The sequence below is a fragment of the Hirundo rustica genome, chromosome 3 (assembly GCF_015227805.2).
Source record: "Hirundo rustica isolate bHirRus1 chromosome 3, bHirRus1.pri.v3, whole genome shotgun sequence".
In the NCBI taxonomy this organism is placed as follows: domain Eukaryota; kingdom Metazoa; phylum Chordata; class Aves; order Passeriformes; family Hirundinidae; genus Hirundo; species Hirundo rustica.
In genome coordinates, this window is record NC_053452.1 from 52,158,257 (window position 1) to 52,175,189 (window position 16,933).

At 42.2% G+C, this 16,933-nt stretch overlaps 1 protein-coding gene across 1 annotated transcript in view; it reads right to left on the reverse strand.

Annotated features, from left to right (window-relative positions):
• TXLNB (taxilin beta) overlaps positions 1-16,933 on the reverse strand; it is a 35,197-nt gene that overhangs the window by 15,619 nt on the left and 2,645 nt on the right. The window contains exons 2-6 of the mRNA XM_040057404.2: positions 14,048-14,485; positions 12,039-12,130; positions 8,197-8,367; positions 2,362-2,556; positions 579-698 (exon numbers count right to left, since the gene is read on the reverse strand). Of these exons, the coding sequence (XP_039913338.1) occupies positions 579-698; positions 2,362-2,556; positions 8,197-8,367; positions 12,039-12,130; positions 14,048-14,485 (1,016 nt within the window). The remainder of the gene's footprint in view (positions 1-578; positions 699-2,361; positions 2,557-8,196; positions 8,368-12,038; positions 12,131-14,047; positions 14,486-16,933) is intronic.

A 16,933-nucleotide genomic window follows, 5' to 3' on the forward strand; every position in this document is an offset into this window, starting at 1 on the left:
AAGCTGCTAAATGGACCCAGACCCTGCCTGAAAGAGGCACTGGCAAACCGTACAGGGAGGGGAACAGAGAAGGGGAGGCTTTGTAAGAGCAAGTGGCTCCTGTGGATTCCTCCACTGGTGAAAGTGGATCCATGGCAGGATGCCTGGGGAGCCTTGGAATCTGAGGAGTAGCAGCCTTCAGCCATTTCGCTTCAATCCCACATTCTTGGTCTCCTCTCTGATGGTTTAGATGTGTGCATTTATTGTGTGGGGAGATGGAGGATCAAACACCAGAGACAATTGAAAACTAACGGCATCACCTGGCCCAACATCACGATGCACCAACTGCACGGTAACAGTGAGTTAGCTGAAGCAGTCTGGGCTCTAACCCACTGCTCTGCAGCATGTTCTAAAACTGCAAATGCCAAGGAAAGCAGCTTTTCAGAGGCTGTTCCTTTGCACTGAGCATTGATGGTAGCTATAAAAACTTCTCTGCTACCATACCCCAGGTTGGACCTGAACATACCAGTGAAATAGCATGCAGGACTTGTTTTGGCCTAAAGCTAGATAAAAGACAGACAAATTAGAAAGATAGGTACATATTCCTTTTCTTTCTGATGTCGCTCCTCGGCTTCCTTCATCATTTCCTGAGACTGCTCCAACTTGGCATCCACCAGTTTCTGTTGAAGTTCTCTGTGCTTAAATATTTTATCAAGGTGCTGTGAAAAAAAAAATTCTGCTGAATGTGCAGGTTTAATCATCTACATAGACCTTCATGCTCATACATGTACAGCTATTTACTGGAATACTTAAAAGACAAAATCATTGCTCAGCCTATTGCAATTACTAAAAAATTACAGCTCTGGTAAGAACAAACTGTGCCAGAATTAGCAAGGGAAGGGAAACTGGTGTACATTATCAATTTTGATTTATAATAAGAAAAAAAAAAGGCCTTAGCATCTTTGCCAATTCTGTGGTCTACATATGAAGTCATCTGTATAATCTAGTATGACTGATGATCAAATAATTGCTCCTCAATAATAAATATGCTGGGGACACACTTTTTCAGCTGTTAAATTGCCAGTGGACCTAAGCCACAGTGAGGATGATGGTGTAGACACATTGCCCCTGCAGTACTTGGGAGCACGTGCACGGCCCACGGCATACTCTGTGTAAATACGAGCCCAGTACATCGCCTTTGGTCCGGCTACACCTGCACAACAGAGGGCCTGGCTGACAGGATGTGAGTGGGGATGTGGAGATAAGACCAAACAAACTGGAGGCCTTCTCTAGCCTGTAAAACATCTGCCTCCATGGTGACTTTTAGGAGATGAATGTTTCTGATAGCCTTCTTCACTCTTAATTCACTCAGATAAAATTCATAGGAGCAATTATTCTGAGTGCGTCCCTCTGGTTTACATTTGCTTCTCATAGACACCACAAGAGAGGAGTATACATTTCCTTCATTCAGGATAGGACTTCATACATGATTCAACAGATTTGGAAAAGCAGGTATTGTATCAGTCATTCCAGCTCGTAAAGACAGATAACTTATGTTTAATTCAGTATGATAATGTTGTCTGATTGCACTGAGGCTCATAGTTAATGTATTTAGGAATTATAAAAAGGCCCATTGTGATATTTGTTGATGTTTGTTATAAATTTTTTTTAAAATGGCGGTTCGGGATTTTACAGGAGGATTATTTTCTGGTGTCGAAATTTTCTGGCCAATTCCAGTATTTACAGAAAGAATAATTTCCCATCTGTCTACTCTCTGCTAGATCTCAGTAAGCATTGTGATTGGGGAAAAAAAAATAAAAAAATAAAAAAAAAAAATCAAAAAATCTATTTCGGTTCAAAGGGTCTCCTTTATTGGTCATCCTAATTTTCTGGTTTGGGGAAAGGGTCAAACAGTTTACATCAGAGCCCTTCTCAGCAACCTGCTTCTGGAGGGAGCAAAACGTATTTGTTGTCACCTGCAGAACAGGCAGGTGAAGAAAGGAATGGGAGCCGGGTTGTCCTCAGCGGGAGCTTAGCGGGAAGGAGGAAAGGGGCGCTGGGGGAGGTCCGCCGGGACTGAGGGGAGCTGTGGCGGGCTGTGGCAGCCTAGCGGCCCGGCGGCACGTCTCGCCGCTCGGGTGCCTCAGCCGCTCTCCCCAAGCGGCAAGGCCGCCGCGGCCAGGGCGCTGCCCCGCACAAGGCCAAACGCGGAGGGCTCGCTGCGGGCACGGCGCTGCTCAGAGGGCAGAGCACGGCGGGGGCTCCCCTTGTTACCCCCGTGGGACACCCGAACGACGGCCAGGCTGCTGGCAGTGCTTCCTGCTTCCCCTGGGACAGCCGGGAGTGCTGCCCGTCCCAGCCAGCAGCCGGGGCACCGCTCACCTCTTCCCGCAGCTCGTACTGGTCAATGATGCTCTTCAGCTTCTCCGCCAGCTCCGTGTTCTCCTGGCAGAGCTTCATGTTCCTCTCACTTTGCTGCTCGATCTGAGCCTGGATTTCACTCAGTGTGCCCTGGAAGTGGTTAGTTATTTCTTTCCTCTTCTCATCTTCCTCCCGTGCCCGCTGGAGTGTTTCCTCCTGTTGTGAAATGGGAGAGAACACGGCGAGTGAGAGGCATAATAAGCAGTTCCAGAAAAACACTGTTTCGGAGTAGCAAAAGGCTTCCCTTTGAAGGATTATACGTGTTTGCATTCCTCTTTGGAGATTTTCTCGCTTTCATCTGCTCCAGCATTAGGCGTGATTGTAAATTTACAGAGCAAATTACCCGGTGGCCTTGAAAAAATTAGGGAACTAAGAATTTGCATTTATAAAGATGGATGCAGAGCAGAGCTTGAGGTCAAAGCAAGCCTGAAGGAGAGGACATACATGCATGTCTTGATTCATGATACTGCATCAAGGCTTTTGCTTTGGAAAAAGATATTTAGTGGAAGCAGTCAAAAGCTCTTTTATCAAAATTCTCTTTGACTGAATTAAAAAAAAAAAATCACCCTTTACAATGCCTCATTTTAACAAGTAATCTTCATATCAAATTCATGGCCTTTGGGATTCAAATTTTTTTAGAGAAATCCATCACTTGCTGAAGAATCCCTTCCAGTTCCTCAATTTTCCTTCCCTAACTTTATAACTGACATGAACACTTACACTAATTTACTAGCTAGTGAATTCAAGGAAAGCTTGTAAGTTGTTTCCTACAGAATCAAAGCAGACATTCAGATTTAATTTTTTTCCCTGCTGTTGAAGTTTTGTTTTAGATTTGTTTATATAAAAGACAATGCAGAAAGAATCCGGATTCATTGCTTTGGATCCAGAAATACAGACTATTTTTATTCCCTCCTCATTTTCTTCCAGGGCAGTCTGCCCTTCTGGGGAATGTAATCCTGATATAGAATGGCTAGGACCATAGCTGCTGTAGTTACAAATCACGCCAGAACCATGTTAAAAACTCACTCCACAGCATGCAAATGTCATACTCTAATAAGGTTTCAGCTAGCATAGTAATTTGCATAAAAATCCGTGGTAACACTGCATATGGATATTTTCTATAAATATATTTGAATAAAGCCTTAGCTGACTCTAATAAGGTACAATTTGTACCATGAATGTGACATAGCAGGTATTGATTCAGGCCCTGCTCATAAAGTAAGGTGAATACCAAATGACCCAACACCTGCTTAGCATGCACAACACGAGCCTGATCTAGGACAGCTGCTGTTCAAGGTAGGGCATGTTCGTCCTTTTGCTGCCCGGGGAGCGATAGGGATGACAGCACCCTGGGTGATGGGAGGAAAGCAATGGAGCCATTAATAACACCCTGGTGCACAGAAATCACCACGGAGCCCTGCTGTGCTCTGCAGTTCACACAAGAACCTGTGTGTGTATTCATAAACTAAGTAATACAAAGTGTGAACCCAGAAGGACTCTTTCTCCTAAGAGGAAGGAAGAATTTCATGTGGAACTGGGCAAATGACACGGGGGCTGGGTCCTGGTTCAGTACCTGGCGTGGAAAGCGGACACACAGAAAACTTGCAGCAAGATGAAAGAGAAGCTCTCCAAAGTACTTTATTTTATTTTATTTTTTTCTCAATTGGTGAGAATGATTTTGAAACATTTTTCTTGACCAGCAATTGAGCTGTTTGTAAGATTTTTTGTTTAAATCTTTTTAGCAGAAGAATGCTCTTCCAAAGTAGAGTTAAAAATGCTGCTCAGAATGTGTTTTAAATCTAATGTTTTAGCATTCCCAAAAGGACATATTAATTTTCTTTTGAAAGGGCATGTTTACAAACAATGTAATCCTTTTTATTTTTATTTGAAACTTTTTCCAAATTTGACTTGAATTCCTAGGTAGTTTCTTTCAAGTCAGAATTCCATTTTATCTCTAATACAGTTTTAAAAACTCCTCATGCCTCTTAGTTCTCCATTACATAGGTGCAGCCCTGAGCAGGCAGAAGAGTGACCAGGTGCTTCCCATCCAGAAGTCAGAGTGAGAAATTGACCTTGCATGTCTGAAGTCCTCTTTCTACAGCTTCAAACATCCTTCCTCAAAAACATTTTATTGTTATAAAGCAGGTAGCATTATAACATGTCACTACCATGATTTAAAGCTCTCCAGAGTAGTAAGTCCGTATGAATATAAAACAAAAAAGGTGGATATGTCACAAAAAGGGATATGTCACACCAAACATCTTTTACAAGGTGAAATGAAACATCCTGAGACTACCAATCATGCAAATGTAAAAATATGTGTTACTCTGCATATGTGTTACTCAGAAGATCGTATTTCCTGCTCTTCTGAGCTAGAAAAACGATACAACACAGAGCACAGAGACAGTACAAAGGTTTGTGGTTAAAGACACTGAGCCAGCAAACATTTGTTTGCAGGATGCAGGATTTCTCTATAACTGTTTTGCTTTGGAGAAAAATATTCTCGAGAAGGATATTTGCTTGGGGATGGGAGCTGGTATGTGTCCTGGGGAGCTACTCAGGTGCCCTCATTTGTTAAATCCTTGAGATCCCAGTAACAGATTAAAGGTGGGTGGGGGCGAGGGGAACTGGCGGAGCAGAAGGACAATAGTGTGGCTACAGCACTGAGCAGAGACCAGCCATAAACTGTTGTTCTCTTTTGTCTGCCCTTTCTGAACCTTTGCACTCCATGTTTACCCTTTCAAACATATGTTCTTGTCCTAGTGCAATACTGCTTTTGCTCTCACGTTTTGCTGCCAAGAATGTAAGAATGCATTGAGTAAAACCTTGTTAAAATTAAGACAGGCTATTTTGCAGTTTGGGATTTAGCGCAGGAATGTGAGATCATTTGCAAAGAGAGGAGTGTGATGGATACTGGCATTGTTCTCGTGCCTCTGGGGCAGTTCCAGAAGACTATTGGTCTGCTGAAGCCATATCAGCTAAGATGATATGAGCGAGGAATCCTTTTTTCAATGAACTGTGCTCTTCATTCCCAGGCACCACGGTCTGAGCCAGTTTGGAGCTGAGCCCATAACTGAAGCTGTTGACTTTTGTGACATTTGTATGAAAGTCATTGCTTAATGGCTGGTGGCAGCAAGGACGAGGGACCCGAGATGCTCATGTCACTACAAGATGCTAAGTAGCAGCCGCCCTGTCAGATAATTGGCAGAACATGAACTCCATGCAGAGAAATGAGTTGCTGTTGCTCTTAGCAGAGCTGCTCTCTATCGCAGTGGGAACACGTTCTGCTGTTTGAATCCGCTATGAATCTTTATCCTGCTTTTCTTGGAGGGAGAATTAAACAGCTGTGTAACTGCAAGGAAATAACCAGAATAGCTGGACTGTTCGTAAGCGAGAATTTGAGGCTGGTATCCAATACTAACCAGAAATTTTTCTTCTCTGATCTGCCCTGTGGAATATCAATGCAGCTCTGCGTTGCATATTCATCATCACTTGGCTGCACGGATCTGCAGTTAATGGGAATTCCACACACCAGATGAGTGAAGATGACATTTACATGACGTGATGTGCATATAATGTACCACATGGTAAGTCAGAGGGGGTTTCTGGTCTGGGCAGGCCAGGTTTCTCCTTTGCTGTTGAAATGACACAATCTCCTAGCTTCTGTTTTCCACATTTCGAAACATAATCAGAACTGCTAATCCCAAACACTAAAAAATTATGAATATCTAGCCTGCCAAAACCAAAATAAAAATATTTAAGCATAAGATTTTAAAAATAACATTTGATGGATTTTCTGGTTTTGGGCCCTCTCAGTACAGTCATAAATGAAAGAAAATTACACTCATTTAAATAAATAGAACATGAGTTTCTGGATATTCAGATTTCCAGGAGCAAAAGCATAAAGGCAAACATTCCAAGAACTATGCTAAAATTCTTTAGAGAGACAAAATTGGATAAAGATAATGAATGTCTTTGTTTACTACTTTATTTCTCGTGCATTCTGCAAGTGTATTTTGTCTTACTGTCTTATTTAATTTTGGGTGGGTTTTTTTTTTTTTTTTTTTTTTTTTTTTTTTTTTTTTTTTTTTTTTTCTGCACTGATAGCATGGGAACCAGAGGAAAGATAATATTCTGGGTTTATTAAAAGGTCTCTAAATTCTTAGAAAGAAGTGATGAAAATCTGAAACTTCTTCCTAGTACCAGATCACCCCAGGTATCTTCCCTGGCTCACCTGGCAAAGATACAGGATAAAAATAAGAACTGACTCTGAAATTTGTAGGTTTATTTGGAGAACCTAGTCACCAAGTAAAGCAGTCCAGCAGGTAAAAAGATGTTGGAAAGAGACTTTCCTAATTGTAAAGATGAAATGCGTAAGGAAGAATTTATATACAAAGAGAATGGAAAAATCATGCTTCCTAGTAGTAAGATTAATAAGCATGAAGCAGCTGGGAAACTGTGTCAACATTTGTTCTAAATATCTTTTCCAAATAGAATTCATTTTTCTAAATGGCCCGGTCTTCACTGATTTGTTCCACTGATATGATTTTCTTAGGAATATCAGTTAAGGCTATGCAAAGCACTGTATCCTTAATTAATTTTAAAACTGGTTTCTTTTGAAAGATTTTTACCCACGGATGGCCTGGTAAATCACTGTGGATCAATATTGAGCAACAACTCAGGTCTAATACAAATGACAGGCACAAATTTAATTTGCACTACCAGTTTTACATGACTATAACTGAGCACAGAGAGATTTGCTCCTAGCTTCCCTGTCTGTTAAACTCCTTTTATCCTTCTACTAGGGCACAGTTTGAGTATGTGTGACTATTCCCTCTCCCAGCTGTATTCTTACCAGCACACAATGGAAGTCAGAGCAAGACCGTGAAGGACCGCTCCTGCGCCGGTGGAAATGAATGAAAATGCATTACCAGTAATAGAGGTTGTATCAGATGGAATTCTTGTTTCTGACAACTCCTGTGTGTAATTCTATACATAACTATATCCCCATAAAGAAAGGGCTTGAGTAGATCAAAGCAGAGGCCTTTTGTATACTAATACCAACACCATCACTAACATGCACTCAAAAAAAAAAAGAATGATCACAACAGAAATATTCTTCTTGAACATACATTTTTTCAAGGAGCATAATCATATTATACTTATCACTTAAGTGGCATGATGCATCAAACAATTGGCAGATACAGTTTATGGATCCCAGCCTTTTGACACTCCTGACAATTTTCTCTTTTAACTGATTCTCATGATCCAAACAACTTCCACAAATAATTTTGGCATTCTTCCTGTCTTGACATTTGGTGTCTTGAGGCAAATGTCCTGACGGATTGACCCTCACAAATCACTTGTAAAAGTCCAAGTCCTCAAATTACACGAAAACACCCACCAGCCTCCTGTGAGTCCACTGGAGCAAAGCTGGCGTTCCTGTGGTTCTGTCCACGCACGTGCGTTTGCATCTTCGCTCTGAGGGAGAATCTGAGGGACTACCCCCGTCTGTTAGCACTGCTGCTCTTCTCTGCACCGAGCTCCCTAATAATGCAAGGAGGGCTTAGAACTACTGCTGGCAAACCCAGTGTCCAAAAGTGCTGGGCTATTTCCAAATGAGAAATAAAGGGTTCCTGGTGTAAATGGACCTCCAGATTAGACAGTATATGTAACTATTACATATTGCATGTGCAGATGCAAAAGTCCCTTTGATTTGGTACTAGAGGGAGATGGGAAGGTGTCACCATCATCTTTGCCCCCAGTGCTGGGTACCGTGATAAGGCTCTCGCTCACCTTGAGGTTCTTGTTGTGCCTCTGGAGCTCTCGGCACAGGCTCTCGAGCTTGCTGCGGGCGAGGACGGCTCGGCTGTGCTCACTCTGCAGCTGGTCCTTCTCCTTGGTGAGCTGGGCCTGTCTCTTCTGGAGATACTTCAGCTTTTTCTGCTCGGCACGATGCTCCTCAAGCTGGGCAAAATGGGGATTAAAACAGGGAAACATTGATTAAAATGAAACAAAGAGGGAGAGGAAATGAGCTCTTTTGGTTTGGGGAGAGTCTTCACGCTTTCTTAACCTCTTAGGAAAACTTTTGCATTTACCAGCACTAATGTGAGAGAGGAACCTGGAGATTCCCAAGCCTGCTTGCTGCAATTGTCCCAAGTGTACTGTACTGTGGATGGGTGAACACAATTTTTAAATTTTTGTCACACCATTTTAGTTCTTCCTTCTTTGGTTTGAATTGCTTTGAAGGACATCTGTGAGATTTTTGTTTTTGTTTCAACATTTGGAACTAGAGCAGTCACTAGTGCTTACTATGTGGTGAGATTTCTCCAGATCATGAGGTAATATAGTAGTTGCTCATTCTATTTTACAGTTTCCTGAAAAAGAAGCAGTTTCCTAAATAGTCAGGAGCCTGCTGGGAAAAACAACAGAAGAGGTGCTGGAGACCACGAATGCCATTCGTGTGGGGGCTTTGTTGCTGATGCAGGAGAATTCTCCTCAGAGAAGAGTTTCCCAAAATGACATGTGGCACCTCCTCTTCCCAGGCTCCTCTGGCTTACAGGACCATGTGAGAGCATCTGTCAGTTGTGCTTCTGGAGGTCCTGTCATCAATGGGGGTGGGTCATGGTGGATCAAACTCTTTTGAGCTCTTTGTCTCCCTGTAATTCTTGGAGGAAACACGAACAGCCCCTGATGCTCCCTTGGGTGTCTGCTGCTCTGTGAGTGCATGGCTCCTGCCCTCCCTAGAAGGCTGGTAGGGAGCAGGGTGTACTTGGAGGGGGCAAAGAGGACCAGCAACAAAATTGCTAATAGTGATCCCTGCACAGTCTGGTCACTTCTTTTGATGTGTGTCCATCACTGGACGTCGGGAAAAAAAATCCTGTACTGTAAATTAACACTCTAACAATCAGGTCAAAGAAGCCCTTCAGCTCTGAAGCTTTTAACAATTTAACCTCCCATTCCAACACACAATAACCTTCCTCACTTTATCACAGGTGTGCAAACATTGCTAGGTATTTCTGAAGTCCAGATGTTTTCTGATTGAAAAAGTAGCACATGAGCTTAAAGACACGAACCTTAATAAATAACAGTTGCTGTTAAGACTAGGATATCTAATAATATGGTATCACTTGTACAAATTAACCCCAGTATGACTGGGAAAGTCTGTGAGCACTGGGAAATGATGAGCAGCTCAAACAAGACAGTCAAAAGCATTATACTTTACACTTTCATCTGTTTTCTGCAGATGTTCAGTAATTTATGCTTATAGCAGAGAGCTCTGTGTACTATTAATCAAATCACAGCCAAGTGTACCACAAAACAATGCTCTCACCAGCATGGAGTATATTTACAGTTTATGTCCAACTTTTAACACGTGCATTATCTATTTTTGCTCCTGTAGATCACAATATAGACTTGTGCATCTATCTAGCTGCACTAGCTGAAATAATTTTTCTAGTATTGTAGGAAAAGAAACTTCTTTTCTGTAGTTAAGGCTGAGATATTTTTCCTTCATAAGGTTGTTTTCGTCCCCTTCCCCTTTCTGCTGAAAAACATGAAAATGTTCTTTTTGTTTCACCTTTTGCATGCACAGCCTGTGCTCAGTGGATAATGATTTATCCAAATTTCATGATTCACTCAAACTGTGCTTGAGATAGGGGGCTCAGAATAAAATCAGTCTTAATCATGATGTGAGAAGTCTTCCAAGCATTTTTTCCTTTCCCCCCCCCCCCCATCATTAATATTACTTGCACTAGAAACTTATATCTCAATGTTTTCAGGAATATCTAAGACATGGTGTTACTTTTGCAATGAAAAAGGCAATTCACTGGTAAATAGGAATGTCAAAAGGGTCCCCAGTGATAATTGTTTAAGAATAATTAATGAAAAAGAAGTTAAAATTAACTGCAAATAGAAGGAATTTTGATTTTTGAAAGCTGACCTAGAGAAATAAACAGTCGATTTAGGAAAAAATGTTTTATCTTGATCCCACTGCAGATAATGACAGAGCTCATATTTACTTATTAGCATATTGTTCTTGCACCCAGCACTTGTGAGACTCGCAGGATCTCGGAAAATAATCCAGTTATCAACAATTCTGCAACAGCTGTTTGTAAGCTAAAGCTGTTGTAAACCACAATCCGCTTTGCTAACCCAACACGCCGGATTCCACCTTCACCAGCCCATGCTCCAGCCCGCTGTGTACCCACAGTGGTGCAGACTGTGCCAGGGCATGGGCTGGCAGGGAAACAACATTGCTGGGCAGCCTCTTCAGCCACAGCCAGCCCCAGCACTACTTGAAGCAGGGGAAGCCGCTGCCAGCACCCAGCTCCATCTGTCACATGGCTACACCTTCCCCGGAGCTGTGCTGCAACCAGTGTTCGTGTCACCACACGGCTCACCAGACCAGGGAGCAGATCTGGCTGGAAAACAGCTCAGCAAAAGCGAGATGTGATCCGAAGTGTGTGATGGGGATGGACAAGAGGGAGCAGGGAGAGAGGTCACAGCTACAGCCAGCTGCTGACAAGCCATTAATCACCACACGCCCCTGAGCCGCCCCCAGTGAGCAGGGTAAGGCTGTCTCCAGCAAGGTTTTCGTTGTGTTTACTGAATGATTTGTTTTAGTGACGTTGCACAGTATGTCAGAAACAAGGGCTCAGTATTTTTGTTTTAGCACCTTTCTCCTGCATGTACTGGCAGTACGGGCCCCTGTTTTATACAGTGCTGCAATGCCACCTGAATGGAGTGGAGAGTACTTCATAGAGGAAGAAGATTTTATAGAGGAAGAAGACCTATTTCAGTTAATCCGTGAGCATGGAGTCCCTTTAAGCATGAGATAAACTATGAACATCCTAAGCCCAATGTATGAAATCAGAGGATTTTACATGCAAAAGGGGCAAGCTAAATTTCACTTCACATTATGATGAGACAGGGACACATCTGTGCATAAAACCAATTACAAAGTCAATGTTCTGCTTCACACATTTTTCAGCACTCCACAAAATGTAAAATGCTGCAGCTTTGTCATCTGTAAGATTTCCACAGCTTATGGACATACAGTCCTTTGACTACACAGAAAAAATCCCTTCATCTGAAAATAACCCATCTTAAGTGGGGAAAAGAACAGTCAGGTAGGTGGCACTGTTACAGGGGTGACATTATGGTGACAGGGGCTTTGACTCTTCATTTCATTGTGCTGTGGCTTCCCTTACTATTAGTCTCAGTTTTCTATTATCTGCTTCCTACTACAGGGAGTTTTATACTAAGTCCTGTATTATTTTTATTTTGAAGAAATCACCAAAGCATAATTTAAAGCAACACCCACAACAGAAGCATGCAAAACTCCGTGCAGGAGGTGAAGGCAGGAGCCTAGGCACCAGTCTCCAGTGTGGGTCAGATTTGGTAGATTTGCCTTTAAGTACATATATTCTGCCTCATCAGCTTTTTGACCCAAAACTCGTTTTCCTAGCTTTTAACTTTTTTTCTCTTTTTTACCCATAACTATCTGACCATGACAATTGTATTGGGATTCACTTACCAGGACAGACACTACTGGTTTGACCACGCTGCATGTCATGTATTTTTTATATCTTCTTGTTTAGGCAGTTTGTACAGAAAAGAGGCAACATTATACTCACCAGCTCAGCATACTTCTTAAACAACAGGTCCAGCTTCTCTTCTGGAGTATTCAGCTTATTCAAACTTTGCATCAGTAGGGTGGCTTCTTTTCCTTAGAAAAAGAGGAAGCAGAGATTTGATGCTAGAGGTAGTTTGCAGTTGATGTACAGTTATGAAATTGCTTTTTTGATGCATGGGTCTGTAAAAACACAGGTGAAATGAGGCATTTTGGAAGGAAAGGAATAATTTTTGCTATAAATTTCTGGGTTTTTCTTTGCCACATAAGAACAAACATGCTAGGACTTTCCTCCATTTCAGACCTCAGTAACACACTTTTTTTCCTAACAAAAGCATTGTCTGTGAAATGCTTTTGTCCTGTGTAATCTGATTTTCATTCAATGTTTTTCCAACGTGATGAGGTCAGACACATGGCACATTTGACTGAAATAGGACAGAAAGGTCCTGGACCCTGAAGGCTCAGGAACAGATCTCTTTGCAATTGAAAGTGGATCAAATCTGGTGTACTCAGCTCCTCTGCTGATCAACCCTCACAAGACAGCAGAAATATTAAGTCAGATATGGAGACTATGGTGTGGTAGTAAACAATCAGAGAGTGGAAGGTGCTGCCAGCCAGGTCTGGGCAATGTGATACTCATGTAAATCAGTTCCCTGACTTGGTGAAGAAAGCTTCTATACCAGAGGTAGTCTAATAACTCCCTGGGTGTGCAGAGCTAAATCACTGCACAGCCATTTAGGTATTGCTTCTCCTGATACCTCTTGGCTTTCATTTCAGCCCCAGGTATGAGCTGGAGCTTGAACACTGCTTGTTCATCAAATACAAAGTATCCCTGACGACTCTGGAGATACGGTTGGACATACTTTTCCAAACGCTCTTCTTTCCTGAGGCTGTGAGATAAAATTTGCTTTCTGCTTTGGGCTGGACATTTTCTACTTCAAGTGTAGTACAGTCCAGGAGTACTGTCTATGGAGAAAATTCATTATTTCACACTAAGTTCTCTCTATAACATCAGCATAAATAAGTGGAAGCAAGCTAAAATCCAGCCTAGGTGTGAACTGTCACAAGGGCAGATGGAGAAGGAGAACTGTGTGTTGGTAAGGTTTTCACTGAGCTCGCTTAGGTACCAGTAACAGTACCTAAGCCAAGGCAGTAGAAACTGAGGAATTTCCCTCTGGACATCCAACGAATTTTTGAAGGAAATAATCCATGCTGTCTCCTATCCTTTTTCCCTTGTCTTTAAGAATGTCCTGTAGTGATTTCTTTACAGGCTTAGTCTGCATTTGGTTTTGGGGGTCTCATGCAAAGGAGAGCCTTGAAGATTGGCTGGAGTTAAATATAGGAAGGGAAATAATTTACATCTATATTAGATTGGAATGTAACTACATTGCTCTCTAGTGGCTGCCCAGCAGAAAGTACATGTGTACAAAAACTTGCTGAGACTTCTTTCTGGCTCAGCTGACAGCCCTGCCCAGGCTGAGGTGTTAGAGAACAAATGTATTGGCTTATTTCATATACATTATATGATGAGTCCAGAGGTTTACTAAATGAAAAATAACCTGGGCATGACAGTAAATTTATTCTGCAGGTCCCCATGCCACACAGTAATTATTACTGTTGTGACCAGTGAGTAGTCATACCTGAGCAGACAGGAGAAGAACACTTTCACTAAGGTACAAACAAGAGACTAAGTTTCCCTTCATCTAAGTGACTTCGTGCAGTTTGTCATTGGACTGACAGCTTTGGCTAACCAATGTGAGCAGCCCAATACTACATCAGGGTTGTGTGCTACAACTTTCTTTTTTTAAAGAACTAATATCTGATACAGCCTACCTGTTGGGGAGTGCCAAAAATAATTATCAGTTATAGAAAAGTTGTAATGGTCACTGTAATTTTCAGTGGTATCTGGAGGTCCCTATCATCCATACCAGAAACTCAGTATGGTAAAGAGCAAGGACCAGGGAGTTCTCACTTGTGTTTGCAGAAGGGCTGTGAGAGTATGTAAATACTTGCCTAGTCCCTTCAGGATTTTCTTCTCCAGCTTCTGCTCCTTGTTGCTGCTGGGCTCCTTTGCTTTGGAAGCATCCCCAGGAGGCAGCTTCTCTTTCTCACTCTCTTCATTTCCATCTTCATACTCTGCATCCTCCAAGCTGCCTGGCTCTCCTTTCTCAGGCCTGTTGGTTCCTGCAGCAGTGTCTTCCTTCTCCATCAGGCTTGTGGCAGACCCGTAGGTTTTAATGATGTCCTCCAGCTGCCGGCTCAACTCCTCTGAGATGTCACACACGGCTGCTTCGGGCCAGGTACTTGGCTGCTCCGTGGGGGCTGGAGCAGGGGATGGCAGGGCTGGAGCAGGGGATTGCAGGCCAGGAGCAGGTTTGTTCCCACTCTGCCCCTGGATGTCCTGCCCAGGTGAGGTGGAGGACTGGTCATTCTCCATGCTTGGTGCAGCACCTGACAGAAGAACAAATGGAATTTTAATTTAAAGGCATAGAACTAGCCATATAAAGAATTAGCCATCAAGCTGTTAACCAAAGTTTGGTCAGCATGTGAGTGATTTTGTGTGAAATTTGGGATGGCAGCTTGTCCATTGGCTCTGGCTTGTCAAATATGTCACCCTTAGATAAATAACCAGGGTGATTTGCCTGAAAGGAGAAAAGCAAATGATATACTTTCCAACAGAAAATTCTACCCAAATCTAACACTTAAAAATGAAAATCTCTTATTCCCACTGCCAGCAATGACACATGAAATGACACCCCAGTCACTTATACCATTTTCCTCCTTGACTAAAATATTTGCCACATGTTTACTTTCCTTGATCTGTTTACCTGCAACAGTCGCTACCGATATGGGCAGCTTCACTTCAGAGCTGCATTAGTTTCATTTCCTGTTTGTCTCCTGATGGCAACAATCTTAAGTCAATAATCATGAAAAATATTTTAAATGAAACTGGTGCACTGAAAATTGCACTGTGCCTTTGGAAAGCCCAGCATGGTGCTTGATCCACAAGAGACGTGGTTTGGTAGTGCCACAATAACAGCAAAGAATAAGATAAACAGCTCTAAACCACCCTTCTCTTGTAGCTGCTGCGTGCCGCTGACAGCACCTTTGACAAAGTACAAACTACGGAATAAATCACAGTGAAATAAACCCAACCACACATAACACAGTTTGATAGTCCATGGTGTTTTGTGGGGTGAATTTCAGCTAATTTGTTCCCAGTTTGCAAAGAGAAGCTTTTGTTTTCTTGTGTTTTTGAGCAGTTGCACTCAGCCAGACAAATACAAAGCCCCCAACACATCTGTGTTCCTGCTTTGGCTTACCCAGGACCTGGTAATGAGGTTGCCAGCAAGAGCATCCTGGGCACCAGGAAAACTCCGAGCAGTGAAAGCCCCTTCCCTCTCAGAGGGAGAGGCTGCTGGCACCTCTGAGTTGCCCTCATGAAGGAGTGCAGAGGTGTGGGGTGCACAGCTGGGTCTTGATCTGCAACAAACCCCCACTGCTGCTTGATGCGGACTGTACTCTTTCCAGCCGTGAGTCCTTTCTCTCTCTTTCCCTGACTGATTTTTGTTCTTCTTAATAATATGGTTTACAAGGGTTCCAGAGGGGAAGGAGGAGGGGAAGAAGCTTGGTTGGTTGGTTCTTTCCAGCATGTGAAGTGGTTGCTTTCTTATTTTTTTAAAAGACTTTGAAAACATGGAGCTAACTAGGAAGCATTTTGTTCCTTGTTCAAACAGGCTGTAACATATATTTTCTATAGTGTCTAAATTTCTACAGCCTTCAAAACTGTAAACTAACATGACCAAAGGCATTATATGAGAAGAGAGATGCCATTTACTGTAATAAATGACTCAGTGTTCTTAAACTCCCCTCAGTCAAAGTGTTGTTTGGAAGTGCAGTGATGTCCATCACTAAGGCAACACTTTTCACAATTTGATTTCCTAGCTATATGACCGAGCTTGCAGATAAGACAGTCAAATGAGTTATCATCTCTCAAGCAAATAATTGAAAGCTTTGAGTGGGCTCAGGAAGCACTTGAAAACTTTGCTATAAATCCATGCCTCTGCAGTCCATCCATAGATACAACTTGCCAGCAGAAATGGCTCAGGAATGCATCTGGACCTGGTCTCACAGACCTATCACACAATTGCATTCCATTCTTTCCTTACTCCTTGTGGCACAGTCATTATATCACTGCAGAATGATTGTAAAATTATATCAATCTGTTTTGATGTCATACTGAGTTTAATTTACATTGAAAAATTAGACCCTATATGTGCAATTTAAGTAAATAATTCCAGATAGCACAAATGCTAGCCTCCTGTTTGTGATCTTTTTTAACTAGAGTTAATTGACTGCCAACTAATTCAAGGTCAGTAAGAGTATTGTAAAAGCTAAGCCAGACACTCCACAAAATATGTGTTTATCTCTGACATGTCCAGGATAGTGTTTACTGTTGCAATCATTAATTTGAGCTAATTGGCAGTTGGCAATCAATCAGCTAGAAAACCCAGGACTACCAGCTCTTTTTTAGGCAGAATAAAACTCTCAGAAAGTATATCCCAATTTAAAATAGCTATTTTTGTAATATGTTCATCACAGAGGGAGAGCAGGACTGCAAAATGCTCCAAATATTTCCAAATATTAATTTCTTTTCCGAATATCTCCCGCTCTTTGTAAGAAGGCTCAAGTCAATGTTCTCTCTGTACCCTGACTCTCTCCCTTGGCTGCCTCCCAACTTCATCACTCTTGTTGCACTGTCTGGCTAAAGGTTTCCTCTTATGTGAATCACAAAGCATGTCTTCAAATACCGTAGGCTTTAAATCCACAGTGACAATTGATCTGTGCATGTGTCTCAGTAACAAGAGGAAAACATGGGTGAATGAAAGAGAAACTAGA